The sequence below is a fragment of the Diadema setosum genome, chromosome 11 (assembly GCF_964275005.1).
Source record: "Diadema setosum chromosome 11, eeDiaSeto1, whole genome shotgun sequence".
NCBI lineage: Eukaryota > Metazoa > Echinodermata > Echinoidea > Diadematoida > Diadematidae > Diadema > Diadema setosum.
The window spans coordinates 8,848,648-8,875,973 of record NC_092695.1 but is presented as its reverse complement, the minus strand read 5'-3'; the positions used below and the strand labels follow the sequence as shown (position 1 = coordinate 8,875,973).

Genomic DNA, 27,326 nt, shown 5'->3' with positions numbered 1-27,326 from the left:
GCGCTCGTCAATAGTGTGAGTGTGTACATAAACTATGATTCTGTCTTGAAACGTGAGGCTATACGGCAAAAAAACTTAAGGAGCCAGCCGGGCTTTTTTCATACATTTCTGGGGAGCCCGTGGCGATTCTGGGGAGCCAATGGTCCCCGGGCTCCCGCTAAGGTCGAGCCCTGACCTTGTACCTGATTGGTCAGTTTCATCATTGAGAGAAACTGCCCCTGCCGCATAAAGGTGCAGCAAGCTGGGAAAAGTACACTAGTTGGAGTAATGGCATAGTTGATGTTTGATGTGTCTGTATACACCTACTTGTGCTTGTGTTCACAGGTGATAGACAACCAGAAGATAGGACTCTGCGAGGCTTTGCTCAGTCTTGGTGACTGGACCCATGCCAAGAAACTGCTGAGCAAGCTGCCAGACTTTGCGGCCACTTCTCAGCCTTCTGTGGCCAGTGCCCTATGCAAGCTTGTGGAGTCCCTACTCCAACCTCTCTACAAGAAGTAAGCTAGTGACAGAGTGTTTCTCTGAATCTCATGGCTTGAATAAGTAAAGTAAATTTGTGTTTCTTTTTAGTGTATTCTGGGTTGAATGAATAGCCCTTCTCAGGCACTGCTTAATCAGTCTTTGTTGGTGTAATAGATCGTAGTGTCATGACAAGAATAAAGTTTTTGTGATTACAGCAATATGCAATGTTGCACCATGTATTATGTACACTTTGTCGTGTAGTAGTAATTCTGCACGAGAAAATAATTTTGCAAGGTATAGATCTAGTTCCATTGCACAGCTTTCAAGCATTTTACTTCATCAGTTATGTAGTGTGCATCCTTTTACTTGGTTTTAAGCAGCTATTAAAATGCACCAATGATAATATCACGTTCACAGCACTAATGAATTAAAGTGATGATACATAAATGAAATAAATCTACATGATATCATAAAATGACTAAGAGATTAGGTATAAGCATTTCGTAAATACTACCAGCAGGTATACACAATTTGAAATTGAGTATCAAGTTTTAGATTTTGGTGTAGCAAATGTTTCAGAAGATTCATATTACGTCTTGTAAACCTTGTCCAGATGTTGCCAGCCAGCAGGAGCCAAGGGCCACCATGTGCCACCCCCTCCCAACCACAGCAGCCTGGGCAGCGTGGAGAGTGTGTGGGACATGAAAGGGGTGCTGGAGATGAGCCGCTGCCTGGGGCCCTACATCAGCCTGCAGCCGGTCCTCATCTGGAAGATGGTCCGACTCGGCAAGGCCCTCCTGGTGGAGGTAAGCTCCTTTGGCATCTTAACCCATCAAGGACAGGCTTATTTTGCTACAACATGCATTTCTCATAGACACCCACCCGAGTATGCTCGGGACTCATCTTCAGCAGGTTAAGGCCACCACACACTATGCGACTGTTTATTACTGGACTGACTCACTTTGGATCTGAAATGAACAAGCTTGTTTATTCTGAGGCTATTCTGGCTTATTTCAGATCGAAAGTCAGCCAGTTGTGCGACTGACAGTCGTACAGTGAGTGGTGGCCTTCAGGCAGGATGAGAGTAAGGGCCACACTCAGTTGCCAAGTTTCTCCGATTCTGCATGAAGCTTCCTTAAAACCTTTATATCTCTTTGTGTGTAGATAGGTGAATAGAAAATTTCCCTGATCTGGGAATTGGTTTGTCCATTGAGATGTATGTATCATACAACTATCTCTCTGATTGCTCTGTAGAATCCCTCTGAATTTGATGGGTAAATGATGTTGGCAGCCCTGTAGTCATCAGTGTGTGGTCTGTTTATGTCATAGATTCATTCTTTCAAGTCTTATGTCAGTAAGTCTTATGTCAGTAGAGTTGTGCATGTTGCTTATAAATTCTGAAATGCCTGTGTGTCATTCTCGCAATTCTGTTTGTTTGTAATTCAATACCTTTGTCAATGAGTTTGCTCGGCTTTATAAAAGAGTATTTAGTTATGCCTATGTGAGTAACATTTTGCACATTTTATTGTTTTTTTTTAAATTTCTCCTCTTGCAGAGAGCGGGACTGCCTGAACCAAGGAAGAGTGAGATGGTATGTAAAAAAAGAACATTAATGAATAAAAGATAATGATGCAATCTTGTCAATAGATGTGAAAATGATATTAAATGTATAATGACACTACAGCTCCTTAATATTTGTGTGCTTGCATATTAATCAACAAAACTGCAATCACATTTTCTTTATAGGTTTTAATGGAATTTGGAAGTTGCAAAGAATTGTGATTTAAAGGTCCCAGATATAATTGGGTAATATATTCCATAACCATGTATAATTTTGCTTATGTACAATTTTATATTTTGTTAAATTGTACATTTTATATTATTAGGGTTTTGAAGTGACATGGCATAGCCTCAGACAACTTTGTAGTTTGTTATAACACTTGTACTGTACCTGTAACACTCGGGAGAGACTGAATAATGAGTTTACGTAACATGTTTATGCTTAGATTTAAAGGGACATTTACATCGGACAAAGTTAAACAGTCTTGTACTGGAAGAAAACCAGGTTAGAAAGTATGGATGAACACATCTAGATCAGTCGACTGATATCAGCCAACAGTTTATATTATATATTTTCAATGTGCGATGAAAATTATAAGATTTTAATGGTAAGAAAAATAAAATCATATCTGTAAGAGTAAATGTTATAATGTATATCTCATCTGAGTGCATTGTTCTTTATTTTTCATTATGTGACATCCAGAATCCAGTGTTCCATGAACTCCTCTCTGTCATTGAACAAGTCATACTGCCCTCTATCAGCATGATGCCATGCAATGCTTGTCTCTCTGAGGAAGTGTGGACCATGATGAAGATGTTGCCGTATCACAGAAGGTAAAAACCCTCCGGCATGTATTATCTCTCTTTCTCGCAGTACTCTGCATTTGATTTGTATTACTAGAGCAACAGTCTCGGTTTTACCCTTCTCATATTTGTGTAGTAATTCCTGTTAACCATTAGTGTGGCTTCAGTTGCTGAGTGGCACAGATATCTGAAAACTAATTGTCAGTGAATAGAGATTACCTAATGCCATAAATCCCTTTTGTGTCACGTCATGGTGTTCCTGTTGGACTTAGGCACATTGCTATGCCCGAGTGGGCTTGCTAACTTTACAACTAGTTCAAGTGTGTATTGACTACTGAATGCTGATGAAAAAGTTTGGCAAGTGCAAATTGCTGAGTGCCTGGACACATACAGGGTTGAGAAAGCACTGTTATTTTTAAATCAGAGTTAAAGTGTAATATTGTTGGAATATTTTTTTTTTATCAGATATTGCCTGTACAACCGTTGGATCAACCACAGCTACGGCATCCACCCGCCCTTGATTCGCACCAAGGCCAAGACAACGGACAGGGCCAAGTACATCATGAAGCGACTGACCAAGGAGAATGTGAAGCCTTCTGGGAGGCAGCTGGGCAAGCTGAGCCACTCCAACCCTGGGGTCCTCTTCTCCTATGTGAGTCTCTTTTAGCAGTGGCTTAAGCCTTTCTGTGCCAGGACTTCAGACAGTGTGCACAATGCTATGGGGTCTTCCATGCTAATCGTCAATTGAAGCAAATTAAGGGTTTAATCACAAGGAGAGCAAGAAGTGTGTGTGCTTCAGACAGGATGTCCATGGTACATTCTGTACATACTTCATGAAAAGCTCCAGTATCTTATGCAGTCCTTTTTCTTGATAAAGAAGTAAGACACACATCTTTCTTTGGGCATAAATGGAGTCATAGTACAAAGATGACAAATGCATGCGCATGCGAAGAAATCCCATCTTACCTTTTGCAAGGAGCAGAATAGAATCTTGGTAAGATGACCGATACTTCTTAACCATAGGTGAAAATGGTCTACTGGAGATACTATTTTGTATAAAGTGCTGCAGTTGGCGCGTAACAGCATAATGTTATATAGCATGCTTATATGTGTGGGGTTTTTTTTTTTTCTGTTTGCAGGTGCTGTCCCAAATTCAGATGTATGACAACTTGATAGGTCCAGTGGTGGACTCCTTGAAATACCTGACATCGCTGTCCTATGATGTTCTTGCATGTATCCTTGTTAAAGTGGAGCACAACCTAATGGAGTGATAATCAAATGTAGGAATTATATCTCTGTCAGTTCTTGTTCAGCAATCTGTCAAATAGCAAAATTTTTGTGTAATGTGTCTGGTTTTTTGTTTTGTTTTGTTTTTAGGTTGATAAGCCACCATTGTATATAGGAAGGCAAATGACAACAGACAAATAAACACTGACATACTCTTTCTATATATGAAATGTTTGGGGAAAGTTTAATGCAGGTAATAAGTTTGTGGTCACAAAAGCATAATGACACTTCCACTGTGCATTTATATGCCTGGCTGTCTGTCTCTATACAAAGAGGTGCAAAGTCTACCAGTTCAGGCAGACAAAAACACATGCTGATTCGACAAGTTACTCTGTTGATGGCTTTATTTAGAAATTAGATCATCTATAGGTACCTTTCTTTCCGTATCTTGCCAGATTTTCAATCATATTTGCATGTTCAAGTAAAAACATGTACTATATGACTGTAATTCCATTGTCATGAATGGCTTTGCTGATTTCCAGTTTTTCATTTTGATTAAGTAGTCTTTGCTCAAGCAAATGCTTTTAATATATTTCAAGAACAAAAGACAGAAAGCTGAAGGGATGTGCTTGTTTCGTCTTTACATAATTAAAAACAAGTCTAATTCATCTTCAGAACCATTCTAGTCATGCAGATGAGGACTCCACATTTCTTGAATAATGATAGATGTGTACCAGAACTAAGGAAAATAAGACTCATGGTCATGTTTTGACTCAGAATCTGCATTCTTCTATTGATTACAAAATGTTTACTCATGGTAATAAGTTTCCTGAGCCACTGTTGAATGCACAGACAGCGTCATAGAGGCATTGGCCAACCCAGAGAAGGAGAGGATGAAACACGATGACACTGGTCTCTCATTATGGATGCAGAGTGAGTTACTTCCCTTTTCTTTCCCCACAACTACCTTAGATGGTCATACCTTTAATTGATAGCTATTACGGAGCTTTTTACCTGCTTTGCTGGCAGCTCTTATTAGTTAAATGCAGAGTATTCATAATCCATCAAGGCATGAAATTTTGATGCTTACATTAATTTGCTTGATATTCATTGTTCGAAAAGTCATACTTTCCTCACAATGTTTGCGTTTGTGAGATCAGCATCATTTTAATGTTTTTTTGTTTCAGGCATGGCACTTCTTACGAAATTGTCAGAGTCATAGCCACAGATACTGCTAGCTTTCTGACTTACGTTTATGTGTATATATTTGATTGTTGCAGGTCTTGCATCCTTCTGTGGTGCTATGTTCCGCAAGTACAACATAGAGCTGACAGGTTTGCTCCAGTTTGTGGCAAACCAACTGAAGGTTGGCAGGAGGTGGGTTTAGTTTTCTTTCTTATTTTTCCCCCGTGTGTTTGCTCATATTCATCCTTACAGTTTCTCCTCCACGTGCTCATATGTTTGCCTGTTTTGGTTGCCTTCACATCTAGAATTTATGTCTTAGATCATTGCCATCCCAACACTAAGAAGGTAGATCAGGAGTGTGTCATGCGTTTCCTTGAAAATAAGTTTCCATTTCATTTCGGTCTAAATGATTGTACTCAGTTTGCTGTAGAAATTTATCATGCACTTTGTAAACACAGACTTCAGAAACCCATTAAGGTCTCATTTTAGAAAGCTCATGGGAGACATAAGAATCAAGTAATATAATGGAATGGGAATGAGATATGAAATTTAGAAATAATATTTCACATTTTGCAGGGTTTAAATGTCCACTGAAATTTGTTTAGGTCAATAGTTTTACTTTTCAAACAAACAAACAAAGGCAAGGTGGTGATAATGAGACAGGTATTGAAATGAAGTAATCACTCTGCTTTTCCCCTCTAGTTTCGATCTACTGATCTTGCGAGAAGTGGTGCTGAAGATGGCTGGTATTGAAGTGACTGAAGAAATGACCCCTGACCAGCTGGGGGCCCTGGCCGGTGGAGAGCTTCTACGGGCAGAGGTGGGTCAAAACGTGTCCAGCATTACTTGAAAAATGTGCTAGACTGAACATTCTTTTCACGACCCCTAGAAAGTGAGCTGTGTCTGGTATCTTGGCAAAAGTTATCAGTCATTGACTGGAGCACATGCATTTCATTGTTCGCCAGTCCAATGTCTGTGATATACACTCGTGGAGTATAACTGCTTTTAAAATCTCCTTTATGAATTTCCAAACCCCCCTCCAGATCTCGGCCATCGACCGCGCGATCACGACAAACATCAGCACACACATTGCCTGTGATGCAGTCTAGAAAGTTTATAGTTGATTTTTCAAAAAAAATATCATTTATGCTAAATCATGCTAAGTGAAGCCTAAAAAGAGTCTAGCTGGCTGCCATGTAACTTTCTGCTTTGCGTATAGAATTTTTATCAGTACATGTCTTAAAGTGTGTATTATGTGTGTGTCTTTGTGTCTTATTATGATTATTTTTGTTACACCACTGTGCAGGGCGGATATTTCACCCAGGTGCGAAACACCAAGAGGTCCTCACAGCGGCTTAAAGAGGCACTACTGGAGGATGACCTGGCAGTCACCATGTGCATCCTGATGGCCCAGGAGAAGTACCGTGTGGTCTTCAAGCACGACTCTGGCACCCATCTCAAGCTGGTTGGCATGTTGTATGATCAGGTGAGGATATTTGATCAAGCAGTGCCTTCCTGTTGGTATATAGAGCACTCAGTTTGTCTGTCCTGATATTTCAATCTCTGGGATAAGATTTTTTTTTTTTTTTTTTTGAAAAAAAAAAAGGTCCATCTGGTTTTATATGGTGGTTTTCAAGGTTAAGAGAAGATCTGACATCAACTGTTGGTGGATAAGATCCATGCGAGGAAGGAGTTCAAGTTCAGTTGGAGTCTATAATTTCAGTTTTCATATGGTAAATTTGAAAATGTTGACTTCACTTTATAGCATGGTGTAATATAGCAATATACGAATTAATGTAAATGCAGAAATTTTTGCAGTACATTAATTTTTGCATATCTTGCACAATTTTTGGATAGCCTGAATTCTAAAACCCATGAAATTATCTTCCAAACTTTATCTGCACATTTTGAATGGGTTGACAATTCAAGAACCTGCAAATATGTTTTTGAGCAACTCAGTGCAAAAAATTGATTACATGAAAATATTGAGGTTTACAGTACATGTGAAGCACAATGTAAAATGGCCAGGTTACCTTTAATATTTCTGCTGGATAACGGCATTAATCACACAGTGGATTTCAGGGATTATACAAGTTATACATTCATATGTTCACGCAATTTCTTAGCAGGATTTTGCAATTGCAGACTTTTGTACACTTTATCATATTTTCTACATTTGTTTTACAATTCATGTTGCCTACCTGCAGTGCCAAGACACCCTGGTGCAGCTGGGCGGTTTCCTCTCCAACCTACTGAGTATCGAGGACTACTCCAAACACTTCCCTGACCTGGTCAAGATGGTCACTAGCTACCACCTCACACCAGAGAGTGCCTTCTTTCTCTACAGACCCATGTGTACCCACGCCATACAGGTCGGTCTCATTGACTCTGGGTGGCTATGTCTTGCCTGTGTGCAGACCTTTTTGTTTTGCCCATGTGTATTTCCACTCAAGTTGACTTTTCATAAATTGAGTGAACTCAGATGAAAAGAATGGGAGAAGTTTTATCAAAATCAGACCTAAAGTAAGAAAGTAATGGAATGACAAATTTGCACATGTTTTCGGCTAAAATGATTTTGATTGCAACCACATAATGTGATTTCCATAGGATATGATTGGATCCTGCTGGATGTAGCACCATTTGGAACAAAACAAAAATGGATTTAACACCTTTCTGAACAAAACAAATTTTCCTTGCCTGATTTTTTGTTTTCTTACAAGAATGTTAATACTTTGAAAAAAAAACACCCCAAAAAACAACAACAACAATGGATTCAGCACCTTTTGAAAAGGAACATAGGTCAGAGTGTCCATTTTTTTTTTTTTTTTTTTTTTGAGGCAGAAGGAGGAATTGAGTGCAGCAGTGACATGTCTTTTTGCTTTATACTAAACCAGTCCAAGATGGACGAGCTGAGGCGACAGGACAAGAGTAGTAAGAGTGGGTCAAACCGCACCCAGCGCTACGTACAGGCCTCCCAGACGGTGATGGCCCCCATGATGGAGAGTATCACCTCCTTCCATCCCGCCAAGGTCTGGGATGACATCAGGTCAGTAGTGTCTTTCCATTTCAATTATAGCACTTTTGTCTCCTCTTCCTTTCATGAGTAAAGAGAATGCTGCATCCGAAACTTGCGCTCTTTTATTCGTTACTGTGCTGCAAGAAGAGGACACCATTTTAAAGTATTCTTAAAAGTGTATGGTATCATATTCCTCTTTATTCATGAGAATTTTGTTATAGACAGCCAATGATTTAAAGACATTACTCACAACTTGTGAAGATGATGATATCACTTTTTGTTTTCAGACTAATCTTCATGAAAATAATCCAGCTGTATAGAATTAAAGGGCATCATGTGTACAGAGGATACCTAGTGTTATCTCTTTTGCTGTTCTCAAACTGACAGTGTTGTTACATTAGTTCAAAGGTAAAACATGTTGTGTTTTGGTATGTTGCATGAATAATGTACCAATGCCACTTTCCCTGTTCGTTCTTTGTGTAATATGCAGTCCACAGTTCTATGGAACCTTCTGGACCCTTGCCATGTACGACCTCCACGTGCCGAGTGCCAGCTACGAGAAAGAGATCAACAAGATCAAGACTACCATATCGCAAGTAGATGACAACAAAGACATGGTGAGGTGGCTTCCATTCAAGATGAGGATTACACGGGAATTTCGTAGAATTTGCTCTTCTTTTCAAGTTAAAGTTTACTCAGTATGTTAATATATATATATATGATAACAAGTAGTTTCTATGTGCTGGATTTGGCATGGCTTGGAATAATTATGTTATTCATTCTAGTGGATCTGCATGTCCTTATATAATTTGAGTTAACACTGTTCATCTAAGCAGTTTGTTGTGTACACGTACGAAAATGATACCAAGTATTTTCTACTTGCTGGATTTGGCATGGTTTGGAATAATTATATCATTCATTCCAGCGGATCTCCCATGTCCTTATATAATTTGAGTTAGCACTGTTCACGTCAGCAGTTTGTTATGTAAACATACAAAAATGATGCCAAGTATTTTCTACTTGCTGGATATGGCGTGGCTTTAGAATGATTTTATCATATCTCTGCGTAAATTTCTTTGTAGAATAAAGAAAGCATATGAAGTGAATCGCCATCAGCTATATTTCAGCAAAGGTTTGAACCCGAGAGGATTCATAGCATATGTGTGCTGAGTGTACCATCAACACAAGACGTTTGTTTTACGATGTTGAAGAGGGCGTCAGTCATCAATTTTAACTTGTTGAGTCCCGAGTCCTGAGTATACTCGGGCAGGGGGTCTATGGGAAATGCGTGTTGTCGCAAAATCAGCCTGTCCTCAACGGGTTAACAATTGCCGTACTTCTGCCCTAATCTCTCACGCAGGCCTCCACCAAGAGGAAGAAGGAGAAGGAACGCTATGCCATGATCATCGACCGACTGAGGGAGGAAGAGAAGAAACAGATGGAGCACTGCCAGCGCATCGAGGCGCGGCTGACGAAGGAGTGCGAGACCTGGTTCACCGCACGTAAGTTCAGACTTCCCTGGTTTCGCTCATTTTGACCGTAAATCATTCTCTCCTGCTGAAACATTTACTGTTTAACTCTCACATTACTGCCTGCACAAAGTTTAAATACAGTGTTTACAGCATTTCGGGCTGGTGACTGGGAGAGGGTTAATGGAAGGCTTTTCTTGCCAGGTTAAACCAGCAAGTGCGGTACAAGTAAATACTGGCAACCTGAAACTTCAAAATTTCAATTATAGTTACTGTGTGGATTTCTTGTTTGTCATTGTTTTCTGTGTGGAGAAATTTGTGTTTTTGTTAGATTTAGTTACAAGCTAGGTAAGGAATATGTAGGATCGATGACAGACTTCATACTACTTGTGTGGAATGGTGTTATCTTGTCATCCCATTTGGAGGATGAGTTTGATGAACTGATGTGATGTACTTTTTGAGCATATGCCCCGAGTGTTGGGATCTTTATATAGAAGCATTAATTTATGTAGCAGCATATGAATCGTTGCAGTTATTTGGGGTTAGGAGAATATAAGCTGAATTTTAGTCCGATTTTCTCATGGTCCTAAATAGGAAAGTAACATCAAAATAATCAGTTTTTTATTCAGTGCGTGATGTCACCTTCAGTCAACCAATCACAAGCATGATGAAGTTCTGTTATTACCAGGTATTATCTTAGTTTACTGTACATGTTTACTTGGGTCCTGTTTTATCAAAAGATATAATTGATTTTAAATTTCCTTAACACACAGGCTGCCATAGACTTATAATAGAAATTAACTTTATAATCAATTTTAGCTCTTCATAAAACAGGGGCCAGATGAGTCATGTGGTACCTCAAATTTGTCATTTTGTGTGAGCAATGCTAAGGCCCTTCAGGTGGAAACAGCTACTGACAAAAACACAGTGAATAAATAAATGAATGAATGAATGAATGAATGAATGAATGAATGAATGAATGAATGAATGAATGAATGAATGAATGAATGAATGTAGAAATGAATGAATGTAGAAATGAATGAATGGATGAACGAATGACGAGCAAATGAACTAATGAATGAATGAACAGCTGACTCCTCTAGTCCCAGATTACACTTGATATACGTTGCTGATTGTTGCATAGGTTCCACCAAGAATGAGACCATCACCCAGTTTCTCCAGCTGTGTGTTTTTCCCCGATGCTGCTTCTCGGCCAGCGATGCTCTCTACTGTGCCAAGTTTGTGCTGACGGTACACCAACTCAGGACACCTAACTTCTCCACACTCTTGTGCTATGACAGGGTAAGTGGGCATTGGCCAGTCTGTTACAATTACTTGAGTATGTGATGTCTATGATGATGTTTATTGAACCTTTTGTGGGGGGGGGGGGGGTTGAAGTTGGTTTAAAGTCATCATCCCTTGGTGTGTTTCTTACCAAGTATACTTTAATTCTGTTTATTTATTAATATATATATATATTTTTTGATGTCTTGGAGTAGTGATGGTGAAAAATTATCCGGTGTTTATCTGTAGGAAAAAAAAAAAAACAGAGATGCTTTCACCAAACTGTAGTTGAAAGAACAGAGATAGGTTCTCACTTTTCTGGGAAATGCTACACACTGTATTGATCTTGATTCAAACCCGAGCACGATTTTGACAGAACAGCTTGTCTGAAATCGGAAGCCCAGGTCCGTGGTACATTCATGATAGGGTTGATGGGTATGTAAGGGTGCATCTCTTTCATACCAAAAGGTCAGAAAATGAGGAAGAATCATGTAAAAATTACCTTTTGGTGGGAAAAAAATATGATAAATGAAAATGGCAAAGTTGTTTCCACACTTTTATAATTTTATCATCTGCAGCAGTGCAAGTGGAACAAAAATTTTGTGTTGACTCTGACCACCTTAGCCTGTCATTCCCCTGTAGAGTACCAATGTTGTCACAGTTATTTTGAAGCGTGCAGGTGTACTCGTACGTCATACAGAAACCACGATTATATTTGTACATCATTTCTCTGTTGTTTTGTTGCAAACTACTTTGCTGTATCAACGCCTCTGGATTTTTCCCGAATCATTGATGTGATGCTCGGAGCTCTCTGATATAAACACTGTATATATATATATCTTGTTTTTTCTTCTTTCTCTCGAAATAATGATATTGATATAAACACTGTATATAGTATTTTTTTTCTTTCTTTCTCTTGAAATAATGATACAGTTATAGTAATGTTCCCTATTTTGTAATTCATATCATTGTGTATGCGTTTTATTTGAATACTGTATATTATTTTGGGTTGACCTCTGATATTAGTAAGTGTGTGCGTGGTTGGAGATGTATGTGTGTAAGTGTATGTGTACATGGGTGAGTTGATGTATGTGTGTAAGTGTATGTGTACATGGGTGAGTTAATGTGCGGTACACGCGCGCGTGTATTGTATAGTTATTTGAGTTTGCTTAAAGGGATTGTACAGTTATGGTTGAGACCTAATTTCAGGTTTCTAACATTTTTTGGTGAGATAATGAGAAACCTCTTATAAAATGTGAAAGAGCATGTAATTCTATGAGGAATTCAACGTTTATTTGATGAAAATTGGTTTTGAAATGGCTGAGATATCAAAAAAGAGCGATTCTAATAAAGTGTGGGACCCACACTTTATTACGATCCTTTGTTTTACTTTGTTTTTTGATGTTTCAGTCATTCCAAACCCGATCTTCGTCAAATAAACTTTGAATTCCTCTTAAAATTGTATGTTCTGTACTATATCATAAGTGTTTTCTTGGTATCTCGCAAAAAGTTAAAAACCCAATTCTCATCTCCACCAAAACTGTACTATCCCTTTAACTAAAGAATTTGAGGTATTTATAAATATCAAATGAGCTCCCTCGTGGAGACCTAATTAGCTCCTTTGTGGAGACAATATGAGCTCCCCCGTGGAGACTTGATGAGCTCCTTTGTGGAGACAATATGAGCTCCTCGTGGAGACGATATGAGCTCCCTCGTGGAGACTTGGTACATATATATTGAATAATCTTGTTTATATTTTTCTAAGATTTATAATGTCAGTTTTATGTTAAGTGCTGTCTGGGGCAAATTTTTCTCTCTCTTCTTTCTTTCTGTAAAACAACAACAACATATTTTGTTATATCTTGAGTTGGAACCAGGTGCATGCATAAACACTTGAGCCAGATGAGGTTGTTTGGAACCAGTTTTCATGGCGATGAATGGCATCACACTTTGGTACTCTGTGAAGAATGTTTCCAATGCCTAGTTAAGTCTGTATACATACTTTGCATTCTTCCATTTTTATGCCTCCGCCACGAAGTGGTGCCGGAGGCATTATGTTTTCGGGTTGTCCGTCCGTCCTTCCGTCTGTCCGTAATGAATTTTGTGGACAAGGTAACTATCAAAACCTGTTGAGGTATCCTAATGAAACTTGGCATGTATGTGTATTAGGGGGTGAAGTTGTGCCTATCAACTTTTGGGTGCACATGCTCAAGGTCAAAGGTCAAAAGGTCAAGGTCAAATACATAAAATTTCACTATTTCCACCATATCTATTGAATGCCTGAAGATATTTTCTTGAAACTTAGTGTATACATGTATTACCCAATCAAGATTCTCTGGTGAAAGTTTGGGTCATGAGGTCAAAGGTCAAAGGTCAAAAGGTCAGGGTCAAATACATGAAATTTCACTATTTTCGCCATATCTATTGAATGCCTGAAGATATTTTCTTGAAACTTAGTGTATACATGTATTACCCAATCAAGATTCTCTGGTGAAAGTTTGGGTCATGAGGTCAAAGGTCAAAGGTCAAAAGGTCAAGTAAAAGTATCAAAACTTCTTTTTTTTCTCCGTGCCTTGGAAAATTGTTCAAGGTATCTTCATGGAACATAGTATATACATGTACTGACTGGAAGTGATTATCTAGAGAATGTAGGGTTCATGGGGTCAAAGGTCAGGGGTCAAAGGTCAAGTGCAACACTTCAAAATTTTACTATTTCCCTCATATTTATGCAATGCCAGCAGGGTTATTATTTTTTTACACTTGGTGTATGCATGTGTAACCTAATAGAAATTCTTTGGAAAGTTTTTTTTTTTCTTCTTTTTTTGCCTCAAAGGTCAAAAGGTCAAAGATCAAGTGAAAGTGCTGAACTAACTTTTTCCTCCATATCTCGAAGTGGCTCAAGTTATCTTGAAACTTAGTACATATTATGCATGTTCTACCTGAAAGTGATTATCTTATGAATTTTAGGGTCAAGGGCCAGATGAAAATGGTAGCAATTTACTATTCAATTCAGAAATTGCACTTTTTCTCCACACCTGTACCTTGAAAATTACTCAATGCCTAAATGTATGAATGGGTCAAAGTCAAGTTAAAGTCCTTAAATCCCTAGATACATGCTCTCCTATTCATCCAATTAAACCTAGGTCAAGGAAGGTGAACATTCAACACATTTGTGACAAACTTGTCATTTCAATATTTTGCCAATTTTGTGAAAATGTAATCACACATTGTCCACATGTACTATCTAGACCTATTGGGAAAATCATGCATTATGGCGGAGGCATACCAGTCGCCAAAGCGACATTTCTAGTTTTTATTTTATTTTTTGGTGAACCAGGTGTTTCAGGACATCACATACACGGTGGCCAGCTGCACAGAGAATGAGGCCAGCCGCTACGGCCGCTTCCTGTCGGCCATGATGGAGACAGTCATGAGATGGCACAGCAACAAAGACATCTATGACAGGGTATGGCACCAGGATACATTCAACACTAGCTAGTTAGCAACGTGATGAGGGCAACAGTTCGACTAGATTGAATGTTTGAACATATTCCCTCATAGAGTCAGATGTCTGCAGGATGATATAAAGAAAACAAATAAATAGATAAATAGAAATCAGTTAGATTCAATTTCAACTAGACAACACATTGACTATGTATGCGAAAGAGATAATGATACAATCAAATCATTAACAATTATAAATCTTTTTAAGTTATGTTCAAATACTAGTATGCTTGCCATTACAATCAAAGCACAGGTTGATATGTGTTCAGCAAAAAATGAATAAACCCACTAAAAAAGCAAGTCTCTTGAAGAAAATCCAAATAAATGAGTGGGGAAGAGATTTACATGCAGATATAAATGCATGGAATAAGTTGAAGTAGAACTTTTTTAATCTGAGAAGAGTTAATACTGTTTGTAATTTTCTCCATATTCTGATTAAGTATGTGTGATTCTTCACTACTTTTTGACCAGGAATGTGGCAATTTCCCCGGATTTGTGACTGTCCTGAGAGCGAGTGGCACGGAGTCCAGTAACAAGGCTGACCAGTTGGACTACGAGAACTTCAGACACGTATGTCACAAGTGGCAGTATAAGCTGACCAAGGCAGTTGTGTGCTGCCTAGAGTCCAAGGAGTACACGCAGATTCGCAACACTCTCATCCTTCTGACCAAGGTATGGTTAAGAGAACGAGGTGAAAAAGCTCTTTTGAATGAAAAGCTCATTTGCTAGTGTAGGGCATTGTATAGATACAGGTACATATGTTGCTATTATCATATGCGAGAAGAAGTTTACAGAGTTTCTGTTGTTGGAGGTGTGTGTGTTTACACGTTCAAAAACAGGAGAGTGAAAACTGATTTGTAGAAATATTTCTGTGCAACAAATGTGTTGCTTGAAAGCATCCTAAATGTTATTCAAATTCATGAAAAGATGGTGTCCCTAGGATACCTTTTTCATGGAAAGACAACATTGCAATGTACATGGAAAATGCAGTTAGCATATCAGTGTATTCAACTTATTTTGAAGCAGATAAGGGAACAAAAAAAAAGAAAGAATATCGGTTATAAGTTCTGTAAGTCAAAACCACTCAGCTATGCTACCATCTAACAAGAGTGCAACTTAAACAGTTCTGATTGTTACTTGCATGATCTGTGAAGTATAATGTTCTTGATGCTGCCTTTCCTTTCAGATCCTGCCCTACTTCCCGTTGGTCCAGAATCTGGGCCAGGTGTTAGAGAAGCGAGTGGACAAAATCAAGGTGGAGGAGAAAGAGAAGAGACCAGACATCTATGCACTGGCTATGGGGTAGGTAAAAAATTACATTAAAAAAACCCCCTAAAACTGGTAAAAGTTTGTAGAGCTGTGTTACACAACTTTTTTCTTCTGCCGATTGGTGATGGTCGACAGTGGATGAAAAGAGCATTTACCTTTTGCGCGTAGATGAACCTTCATATCAATAAATGCTATGTGATTATTTGAACAGAAAAAAACAAAGGGCTCAAGTCCAAAGGCTTAGCCTGGCAGAGTAATGTTATGTGCTACCAAGCCATACTGTAAAGCATGATATATTCGCGGCATGAAATTTTCGCGAATTGGAACGGACAGCCTTTTTCGTGGCATGAGATTTTTGCGAATTGCCACTGGTGTTCAATGCATGTAGTGTAGACGAGAACTTGTGCATGCATTGTAATTTTGCGAATCTTGACGCTCGCGAAATTCGTGAAATTAAAATGCACGTGCACATTCCTCGTTTTACAATACTTTCTGGAGAGGTGGAAGGGATGCCCTGCTGGACATTAACTGGAGGTCATGTATGTTTGAGCTGACCACGCAAATGACATTGACCCCCTCATGGTTTGACCAAGGCAGCTAGCAAACATATCAACCCAGCACATTGTTCCATGGGAAAGAACCGATAGAATATGATCATATTTACATGGTCACTGACTTCTGCAAAAATCTATTTGTGGAAATAAAATTTTTAGGAATATATTTTGTCTGCAGAAGAATGGTATGGTATTCATTTACCGTTTCAATTAATTTTCGTATCTTGTATTGCTTTCGTTTATTTTTACTCATTTTATCACCTTCGACAGGCTTTATGGCAGTGGTAGTACATATGTATTTACAATTGTGAGCAAAGTGTAATGCCATGATTCCTTTGTGTTGGTCATTAGATATTCTGGTCAGCTGAAGGCTAGACGACCAGCCATGATTCCAGAGGACAAGTTTCACTTCAAAGAGGTGAGGCAATCATCTTGAATATTACCTGTAACGTATGTAGGGTTCAAGTCATGGTGACATGGCATTTGCTCCTGTGACAGTTGCTCTGGTCTTATTTTTTGCAAGGACTTACAGTAGGTTAGGGTTGTGGGAGGGTTTTATGTCGAGTTTGATGTGGGCATTAGGGTTACGGTTATGCTTGTGGGTAGAATTTACGTTTGGCTCAGCGTGCAGATATTTCATGAGAGCAATTGTCGCAGGAGCAAATGTCATGGATTTGATGAATTATCTTGAGTGATCACCTTTGCTCCTACTTTCACAGGGGAAAAATCATTTTGCTGACACTTCATGCTTCATTTTCTGTTAAAATAAGATTGTGTTTCTAGTTATTCACAATTCTTTAGAAATAAGCTGTAAATTTTATGGGTTACTAGATATATCTACATTACTACAAACCATTAATCATTTATTGCCAATATCTTTTGACAGAATGGTCTCATTACCATTGCTAACACTCTTTATTTTTCAAATACATAAAATCATATCAATTTGAATGTTTTATACTAGGTAAGTTTTTTGAGTGGACAAGTCTTAAACTGAACTGTTAAGATAGACTTTCTATGTGTTCTTTTTTATGGTATTTTCTTTTCATCAAAGACTAATTGGTATTGCCATAATCTTTGTCTTACAGAAGCCAAATGTAGCAGCAGTGCCTGCTAGCCAGTCAGCTGAAGCAACCGGAGGGAAGTCTGCCTCCTCAGCTAGCAACACCTCAATGTCTGGTAGCCAGAGCAGCACCCTTGTCAATGGGGTCTCATCAAAGGAAGACCAGGGCAAAGGTACCAGTCACCTAGTTTCTTTACTTGGTTTGGGAGGGTGTGCTGATGGGTTGTTGTGGATCTATTATTGCATTTCCGTGCTTCATCCGACTAGTATCTAGTAGGCCTATGTATCTTCACTTTAGAGAGTTTTTTTTTTTTTTACTTTGTGGCTTGAACAGTGTTAGTGGCTGAAAAACAACAACAAGCGAACAAATAAAACACAAAGAACACTGGACCAAATTTATTTGTTTAGTTGAATTCATTGTAGCTTTTATTCACTTGTAATTGATATGCCTAGTCTGATTTCTGTGTTGGAGTGGGGAGGGGGAGGATTGAATTTGTAATGGACATGGAAGTTCACATTGTCACAGTATTGCTACTAGCGAATAAGGGCAGTACGTTTCCATCTGATTGTGCATCTCTATGTAAGTGTGTGTGTGTGTGTGTGTGTGTGTGTGTGTGTGTGTGCGTGTGTGTGCGTGTGTGTGTATGTGTGTGTTTGCCCAAGCACTATAGTCATCTCAGAGAACATGTCCAGTTGATGCGTCATTTGTGATGTGTGTGTAGTACATCTACAAGGCCCTCGGGTGGTAGTTAGGTCTTGAATTTTATGAGGAATACTAAGTCATTGTACAGAGTGCAAGTGTATCACTACTGTGCAAAATCTCAAATCTTGAATGCACATCTCAGACACGGACCACTCGGCCGAGAAGTCGTCCAGTTCCAAGACTTCGTCGAGCCGTGACTCTTCAAGTAAGTCTTCATCAGGGACCAAGTCATCCAAATCAGCCAGCTCCTCGCAAGTCACCGGAAAGTCTTCGGCCTCAAAGTCCAACAGTGCTGCCGTGAAGACATCAAGCCAACCCTCGGGCAGCACACAAGTGTCGAGCTCCAAAAAGGCAGATTCCAAGTAAGTCTGGTGCTGCTGTGAAAGTTGTTACATACTTGACAAGATGTGAAGACAGTGAAAGATGAACATTGTTAGTAAGTCTGTTTTTCACTGTTAATCTAAATAGCGATAGTTTCTTTGTGTCATTTCCCATTGCTTTGGTTTGATTTGGCTTCATCAAAATGTCTTGTATGTTCTAGCTGAGGTTTGTATTGGACATCTTCTAAATGCTGGGACATCACTCTGAAACATCTTGTGAATATTCCAGCAAGACTCTTAACACAGTGTCAATACAGGTTTTCATATACAGTAGTGTAAGTTTAGTGAATGCAGTGCTGATATGGAAACTTATAATGCTTGTGAAAGAGCATGTAATTCCAAGAGGGATTCACTGTTTATTTGATGATAATTTTGTTTGAAATGGCCGAGATGTCCAAAAAAGAGCAATCGTAATAAAAGGTGGGACCAAATTTTTATTAGCATCGCTTTGTTTTTGTCTGTTTTTGGATGTCTCAGCCATTCCAAAACCCATTTTCAGCTTATAAACACTGAATTCCTCTTAGAATGGTATGCTCTGTATTATTTCATAAGTGATTTCTTGGTTCCTCACCAAAAGCCCAAATCCTCATTTTCACCAAGACTGTACCATCCCTTTAAGATGTAAGAGATGGATATAATGTATGTGGCTTGTAAATTGTCACAGGTCGACGGAGGGCGGCAAGTCCAAGAGTCGTAAGGAAGAGAAGAATCACAAAGATGGCGGTGGAAGCAGTCGACTGGTAAAGGAGGAGAAAACCTCTAAGGAGGAGAAGAGTTCCAAGGAGGACAAGACTCCCAAGGAGGAGAAGGCCAGCAAGGAGGCCAAAGTTCAAAGGTCGTCGGACAAGAAGTCGGGCGGCGGCGAGAAATCGCACAGGGATGACGGAAAGGGTGAGAAGAACAGTGATATTTGGGGTCCTCAATTTTACTTGCTTTGCAGGGCTCAAAATAAGATTTTTGAAGGTCACGGCGATTTTTGACAGGGCACTTTCATCTTAGGGGCAAAGTGGCCTTGGATCCGTCAAAATTTCAAGAGGCATCGAGGCCATTTGAAAGGGCATTACGGCCACTTTTAAATCGCAGTTTGTTTCGGTCAAAAGGGCACTAAGGCCATTTTTTTCTAAAATACCAAGTAGCACAATGTGAGACACTTTGGTACCAGAATTGCAATATAACATGCACACACACACATATATATTATACTAGTGATACCTCATTTATGTAAGTCTGAATAAATTAATTGGTCTTTTGATATGCCTGATATGACGGAGAAACGACGGTCAAGAGAAAAGGGACATGACGACCAAAAGAAAAAAGGCACACCTTTGACCAGAGGGGCACGGTGGCCAAAAAAAAAAAAGGGCAGGTATTCAGTGGATTTGGGAATATAATTTTTCTGGGAGCATTACGGCCAAGCAAAGAGGCATCGATGGCTGTTGATTAATAAAGAGGCCTGCTTTGGCTCAGATTTTAACTGTGTTAAATGTTAGACAAGGTTTAAGTTGAAAATCACTGACAAAACACTCAATGATATGCTTCCCCCCTGAAGGTGCTAGCAAAGACCACAAGAGCCACAGCTCAGAGGACATGGTGGCCCCCAAGGCAGAGGTGGATGGCAGGGAGGAAGAGCGAGGGAGGAAGGTAGAGAAGAAGTCCTCCTCACACCGAGACAAGACCAAAGAGAAGGACGAGGGTCATAGGTCATCCAAGGAGAGGAGCCAGAGAGAGGAGAGTGTGGCCTCCAACTCCAGCCAGGGGTCGGGAGGGTCGTCGTCACGGAGAGAGTCGCCGGCCATGAGCTCGGCCGACAGGGGTGAGCAGGAGAGAGATGGCATAGCAACCACCTCTCTTTCTCTGTCTGTTGGGCTGCCTGTCTGTTTAACTATCTGTCTGTCTGTCTGTCTGTCTGTCTCTATCTGTATCTCTCTCTTTTCTGGGATCGAGATAGGGGATGGGGTGAAGGAGGGATTCATTTCAAAGATTTGACAAAACATTTCTTTCTTTTTTTTTGCAAAGAAATGTGTGTGTTCATTGGGAGGATGCCATGTAGAAGCATACATTCAGTTGAGGATGCATTTCTTCTGTCATTTTACAACCCTTCACAAATATGACTTGACAAAGAAAAGGCCACCTGGAAGTAAAAACATCTGAGAAATCTTGTGGAGTGAGAAAGATTGCCAACTGCATTTACAAATGGCAAATTGGACATGTGATGTACTATTTTCATAAGTGTATGTTTACCGTACAGCCAGTTTTAGATCAAAAATAATCCTTATATCCGTCAAAAAAAAAAAAAAAAAAATGCTGCAGTCAATTTTTTTAGGGAGATGTAAAGATGTGCAAAATCGCTTGAATTCATGATAGGATAAACAAGCAAAGTTCATACTAGTTCATTTTGTACAAAAAGTTGATTTAATAAAAATAGAAAAATGCAAATTATGCAAAAGGGTTTACTTTTACGGTATCCCCAAACCAGTGACATGCTCATTTTGAAAATCCTTTCTTCCCAATGCAGAACATAAACGGAGAAGAACAGATGGATCAACAGCTGTAAGTACTCAAACTTAAAGAGATAGTACTATTCTTATTGTTACCCGAGTGCTTGGATGGTATTAGCTGGCTTTGAAGTTCCCGAGCAATAGTTATTAGTTTGCCGAGCAGTAGATACCTCAGTTTGTTGACTAATGGAAATTTCTGTGAAGAGTAGTTGTTGTGACTGTGTTGAATTTGGCTTTCAAATCTCGATATTCATACTGTTTGTGATTTCTTAGAGCACTTTGCTGTTTTAGATTCCTGTGTTTTTGTTTTCTTTAGTGCAGTATTCATCGTGACAACAATTCTTGCTGCTATGATATTTTTTTGTCTTTATGAACATCTTAAAAGTATTTTGTGGTGTGCTGTGATTTTGCAGTGAATGACTATGAAAGCCCACTACATTGCATAAACTTTCAGACATAGAATGTATTGTATGGCCCACATAGGGATGTATAAATTTCCACATCAAATGAAAGAAAACAATTAGGTGGAAAAAATATAAAACTAATATCATGTTATTCAAATTCATGAAATTCTTCCGTCGAGATGTTTTCATTGCAACAGATTGACAAATTGCCCTACATCGACGTAAATAAGCACTGAATTGATCAGTGTTTTAGTAGTAGCCATGATAAAAAAATCACGGGCGTACATTTTTATCATGGCTACTACTAAAACACTGATCAATTCAGTGCTTATTTACGTCGATGTAGGGCAATTTGTCAATCTGTTGCAATAATATCATGTTGTCAAGAACGAAAGGCAAATAATTCTAACAACAAAAAGTATATCAGAGTTGCGGTTATGAAATTATGTATGTTGTCAACCATTTTGGCTCTAAAAATGAATGAAGAATGAAAGAAAAGCCATCATCTAGAGGTATGCACTACTTATTGAGAAGAGAGCTCTCCAAAGTCCTTTGTCTCCATTTTGAAAAGTTTGTGATTGGTATTTATATGTAGATGTTATAAAAAAATCATTCCTCTTTTAAAAAAGTTGATGCAAAGAAAAAACACTTAAAAAAAAAAAACCCTCATGTGAAAATCTGTTATGATACCAGAAATGTTCCTAAACATGAATTTAGCATAATTATTACTACCTCATCACACACTTATGACAGAGTTTACTAATATGAAAATTCACAATTGACTGTTATTGCTCTGATACCCCTTTACATTTTTGTTGAAAGAACAGCTTATAAATGAAAGGGTTTCCTTTTTAATAATTTGAAAAGTACCATTAATTTTTCGGGTCAAAGTTTTATGTTATAAATTTAGTATGTTTTCATAGTAAACATCAAGAGAAATTTCTTTCATAATCTGAAATATTCCAGAAAGTTATCAGGATGTGTTTTATAGTGCTCTAGAAGATGCTACATCTATAATTCACATGGCAAAGTTGAAGTTTAAAAACTTCACTAAGATTTGTTCTTCATGAGTTACTAATTACGGTGAGGGTCATGTATGGTTAAGGCAACTTTGTAATCATCTCTCACCTTCTGTGTGTGCACTAACTCACTAACCCCCCTGCACTGTATTACAGGTCTCTAGTGCAAGCTCCCCTGATCTCGGGCGAGAGCCCTCTTCTACTAAACACAGGAGAAGCAAGGTAATCCTTTCCTCTTGCTCTCATCTATTGTTTAACTCCTTAGTTTTATCTGTGTGATTCAAGAAATGCCAATAGATGGGGCACAGATCTCTACCTGTTCCATAGTCTTGAATTCATTATTGACGTTTGAAGAATTTCTGCTGCTCATTGGTGTGCCAGTTTCACTGTTTCTGTTCTTATAACAAATCCTTTTTGTCTTTCTTGGTTGGAGTGACAAATAATAACTCCCATTCTGACACTATCCTTAGTAACTTGTGACGTTTATATTCACTTTCTGTTGTAAATCTTGCTGTGATATGTCTCATAGTTCAAAGGTCATGACATCCCTCGTATCATGAGAGACCGTCCTGATAATGTCAGTATTCCTGTGTGAGGTCTAATGTTGCAAACTGTCAGTCACTGTCAAGCACTGTATTGTGATGCCATATTATCATATTATTATGTCAAGGATGTTTACATGGAATATCAGAGATTATCAGCAGTAAATTGCACCAGATATGTGTAATATGAATGCAAGTTACTCATAATACAGTGGTCACAGTAGAGACTGTTAAGACACAATTTGATATTGTGATGGCTCAATTTCACTGCTGACTGAGTTATAGGATGATGGTCAAATGACATTTAAAAAAAAAATCACAACAACACTCCAGCAAACTAATGCTATGAGAACTATGTTGTCACCATCAAGAAAGATCTATGAACAAGATCATGCTGATAATGATAAATGGTTTATCATATAAAATTTACTGTCTGGGAAATATCAAGTACTGTAATGTAATCACCCACAGATTTGCACCTCTTTGAAGCAATTAACTTTGTTTTTTCACCCCTTATACATGTATTTTTTTTTCTTAGTTCCGTATTAACACAAAATCAGAGACAGATAACCTAGCTTCTTTTTTGTTTTGTACACTCAATATAGGCTTACATGTTTTATATTTTCTTTAGGCTGTCGTCTCATCAAGCTACATGCTTATTTAATGACAGCCTTCTGCATTGCAATCCTACCATTGTACTATAATTCAGTCAGATTGTTCATACTTTTATTTTGAAATCTCTAAATCAACACATCTTTTCATTTTGTTCAGTTTATTGTATATTTGATTTGTACTGATGTTTAAATTTACAGATAGTAGGTCTAGTTGTTCTTGGAAAAAAAAAAATTCATTGTGTGATATTAAGTTCAGTGCAGAAAGCTCACAAATTTGAAATTTAACTTGACTATAGTAGCACAGCAGCATAGCATATGACAGCATTGTAAAACTGAAAACAAATTTAAACAATCCCTAGATGTTGAATCTATCAAAACTACTCAAGCAAACCATAAGCAGCTCTTAACAACAACAACAACAACAACAACAGATTAAGCGTCTGATGATCAACAAAGAACACAGTACGATAACCTTGAAGTGTGAAACTTTGATTTGTTGCCATGGTAACACAGAGCAGCGAACGTTCCCGCGAGAGGGAAGTGCTGATGGAGGTGCACGAGACTGAGCGAGAGAGAAGCAGGGAGAAGGAGAAGGAGAAGAAGAGCGAGAAGAAGAGGGACCACTCAGCAGGCGACGCCAACAACGAAGCAAAGAGGCACAAAACAAACGAACTGGGTAAGTGGAAGTCATAGTGTAGTTTCGTAGAACACTCGGAAACCAGTCTGTTGTATGTTCGTTTGGAGTTAGCAGTTCAGCTACGTATAAAACTGATGCGATACAGCATGCTCGTATTGAAACAAAGTCCTCAGGAAAATTATTTCCTTTATTATATCGAAATTTCGTTATAGCTGCACAATAAAGTACAGAAAGAAATAGAGCTGATAATTTTGTACCTGAATATTTACTTCCTGGTGACAAGAATTTCATTATAATCATTTTTGTTATAACGGGAGTGCACTGTACAAGTACATGATGAAGTTAGTGTGTTCATTAGTCAGTATTATCATATCACAGTGTAACATTTGTCTGTGTACTGTCTGTTAACATTGCGACAAATTCTTGACACAAAACAAACTGGGAAGTGGAATAAGTGGTATCGTAGAACAAAGACCAATCTTGTGTATGTCAATTCAGAGTATTCAGTTCGGCGATGTTCAAGACTGATAGAAGACATGTACATGATGTAGTTAGTGTGGTAAGGAGTTACTATTTTGATATCGCAGTGTAACATTCGTCTGTGTACTGTCTGACTTCATTAACAAGTTTTGATTTGCATGGATGTGAAAATTAGCAGGTGAACAGACTACAGGTCATAGAGTCTCATTTACTCCTTTACAATGATCTAGACGCTATTTATGAGAAAATCAGCAAGCTGCTCAGTACCTCAAAGACATAGCAAATTGAGAGAACACAGGCCCTTAATAGCAACTTGCCACACTGAAATATGGACAGGAAAAGATGAACCATGCAGCTTCTTCATTGTCGGATATTAGTCATGACCATGCAATTCCTTCATAGTCAAATATTAGTCATAAATGTACTGTTCCTGTGGTCAAACGTAAGTCAGACAGTCTTGCCGTCATGTTTTCTACCGTGCAGGTCATGAAAGCAAGAGCAGCAAGAGATCGTCCCTCGGGGATGGCCCTAGCTCCAGCAGCGCCTTCAACGGTGACAGGGCGGTAAGCTTTGTCCTCGCGAGTCCTCAATGTAACCTAAACCTCATTTTCCCTCCTGAATACTGCAATATTTCATCGCTTCCTCAAAGGAGGCAACAGAACCTAGAAATACTCAATTTCACTACATAGATAATGGCAACATGTATTTCATCATCAAAATTTAAGTTTCGATTGTCACTTTATTCCACAAAGTTCATGCTCTTGACAGTGCTACCATCCATCTTCACGACACATTTGATTTCCCTGGGTAGTACCGTCTCTTGGAACTTGATTTCTGTCCCGCCCTGTGGAGTGGAGAGACACTCTCTCATCTTAAAAACAACAGGAATCCTTAAACAGAGAAAGGGGGAACAGACTCAAATCAGAAACATCAATTCATACATTACATAAATGTTCACAATCAATTTGTTTATAATATTATGTTAATTTGACAGACAGCAATATAGAAGAGCCTATTGCGTTTGCTCCCTAAATGGCCTAAGGAATGTGTTGATAACTTTCTGTCCACAGGGGAAGCAGACACGATAATTCATGTGCATGCACATTCTCACCACACCCCCTCACACTTTTGACATCATAAACCAAAACTTTTTAAATAAAAGATAAACATACCTATTATCAAACAATATGTAAAACTTCGTGAAGGACGCTTGTTTCTGAGACATGAAAGAAAATACATATATCATGTAATGCATGCATACACTGAGTTTAGTTTAAAAAGATACCTTTAAAAGAAATAGATATGGGAGAAATACGAGTAATAAAATTCAAAATCTTTCACACTGAGCACATGTTTCCACATATTAGACGTAGTTTCATCTATCAATACCAAGATAATGCCAAATTTCTTATAAATACTTCAAAACAATTCACAAATTACACTGTCCCAAAATTGTTTACGTAAGGACAACTCAAAATCGCTCTTCATGGAGCTCTTAACCCTAAAAAGACTGGGGGGGGGGCCTAAAAGGCCCCCCCCCCTCGACATTTCGCGCGATTACTCAGCAACACGCAATGCTCTCGCCGCGATGCTCTATGACTTTTTTCTTTCGAGTTTCCCGCACATTTTGACACCAAATTTGTGACGCCCGGGGGTACGGTTCTGAAGTTACATAACTTTTTGTACATGCACGTGAGACCGAAAATGGCTCAAAAATGTGATTTTGTGTACAAAGTCAATACAAATTGAGTTTTATCACATGGTTCATATAACTATGCTTATTTTTACTCTCAATGGCTAAAATCAATTTGTTTTAGTAGTATTATGCTTCAAAAAGGGTTTGCCACAAATTTTGCTGAAAAAAACAACAAAAACAAAACGTAAAAACAAAGAAATACATAAGAAATTCATAAAACAATGAAATAAATAAGAAATTAATCTTGATACCGATTTTTTTTCAAGTGCATTTGCTAAGAATGCCACAAAGAATATCTAGACCAAAAATGAACACTTTTGGAGCTTTATTTACTGATTTAGATCAAAAAGTCTGATTTCTTGCATAAATTAGCATAATTAATCAAAATAAAATAAAAGAAGACTATTTTGGAAAATTTAAATATACGATCTTGTAGATTACATCGCACACTACCATTGTGCAAATTTCCGCGGTGATCGCGCGATCCACGGCCGAGATCTTAAGGGGGGGCCCTTTAGGCCCCCCCCCCCAGTCTTTCGAGCTACCAAAATAGCCCAGTCTTTTTAGGGTTAAAATTGCCATCGTATTGGAGAAAGAGGAGATGGATGATGATGCGTGCATTTGCTAATCAGACGAAGAGTTCCTGTATTGTTTGATAATACTTCGGTGTCTTGTCTTGGATGTACAGGAGGAGAGAGACCGAGAAAGGGAGGTGAAGGAGGAGAAATCCTCCCGGCGAGAGTCCGACGTCAGGGAGAGGCCGGCCAAGGAGAAGAAGATCAAGAGAGAACCCGTGGACGAGGACAGAGACGATGACAGACAATATCCTTTGCCATAAGCCATAATAGAATGTAAAAGTGGATAATTTTTTACGAGTAATTGTTCGCACTGGCCTGTTCAGGTGAATTTCGCATTTTTGAATCCTGTGGAGTAAAGACATTCATGAGTGGAACATA

The 27,326-nt window shown here is 38.6% G+C and overlaps 1 protein-coding gene across 1 annotated transcript in view; it reads left to right on the top strand.

Annotated features, from left to right (window-relative positions):
- LOC140235007 (THO complex subunit 2-like) overlaps positions 1-27,326 on the top strand; it is a 56,481-nt gene that overhangs the window by 28,048 nt on the left and 1,107 nt on the right. Inside the window, exons 11-38 of the mRNA XM_072315043.1 lie at positions 325-497; positions 1,076-1,268; positions 2,018-2,053; positions 2,726-2,856; positions 3,292-3,478; positions 3,966-4,059; positions 4,906-4,986; positions 5,334-5,430; positions 5,941-6,058; positions 6,545-6,724; positions 7,446-7,610; positions 8,133-8,284; positions 8,745-8,871; positions 9,615-9,756; positions 10,868-11,025; positions 14,345-14,473; positions 14,983-15,183; positions 15,698-15,813; positions 16,686-16,752; positions 17,423-17,570; positions 18,243-18,462; positions 19,145-19,383; positions 20,030-20,293; positions 20,996-21,030; positions 22,558-22,623; positions 24,071-24,233; positions 25,158-25,237; positions 27,059-27,192. Of these exons, the coding sequence (XP_072171144.1) occupies positions 325-497; positions 1,076-1,268; positions 2,018-2,053; positions 2,726-2,856; positions 3,292-3,478; positions 3,966-4,059; positions 4,906-4,986; positions 5,334-5,430; positions 5,941-6,058; positions 6,545-6,724; positions 7,446-7,610; positions 8,133-8,284; positions 8,745-8,871; positions 9,615-9,756; positions 10,868-11,025; positions 14,345-14,473; positions 14,983-15,183; positions 15,698-15,813; positions 16,686-16,752; positions 17,423-17,570; positions 18,243-18,462; positions 19,145-19,383; positions 20,030-20,293; positions 20,996-21,030; positions 22,558-22,623; positions 24,071-24,233; positions 25,158-25,237; positions 27,059-27,192 (3,896 nt within the window). The remainder of the gene's footprint in view (positions 1-324; positions 498-1,075; positions 1,269-2,017; positions 2,054-2,725; positions 2,857-3,291; positions 3,479-3,965; positions 4,060-4,905; positions 4,987-5,333; positions 5,431-5,940; positions 6,059-6,544; positions 6,725-7,445; positions 7,611-8,132; positions 8,285-8,744; positions 8,872-9,614; positions 9,757-10,867; positions 11,026-14,344; positions 14,474-14,982; positions 15,184-15,697; positions 15,814-16,685; positions 16,753-17,422; positions 17,571-18,242; positions 18,463-19,144; positions 19,384-20,029; positions 20,294-20,995; positions 21,031-22,557; positions 22,624-24,070; positions 24,234-25,157; positions 25,238-27,058; positions 27,193-27,326) is intronic.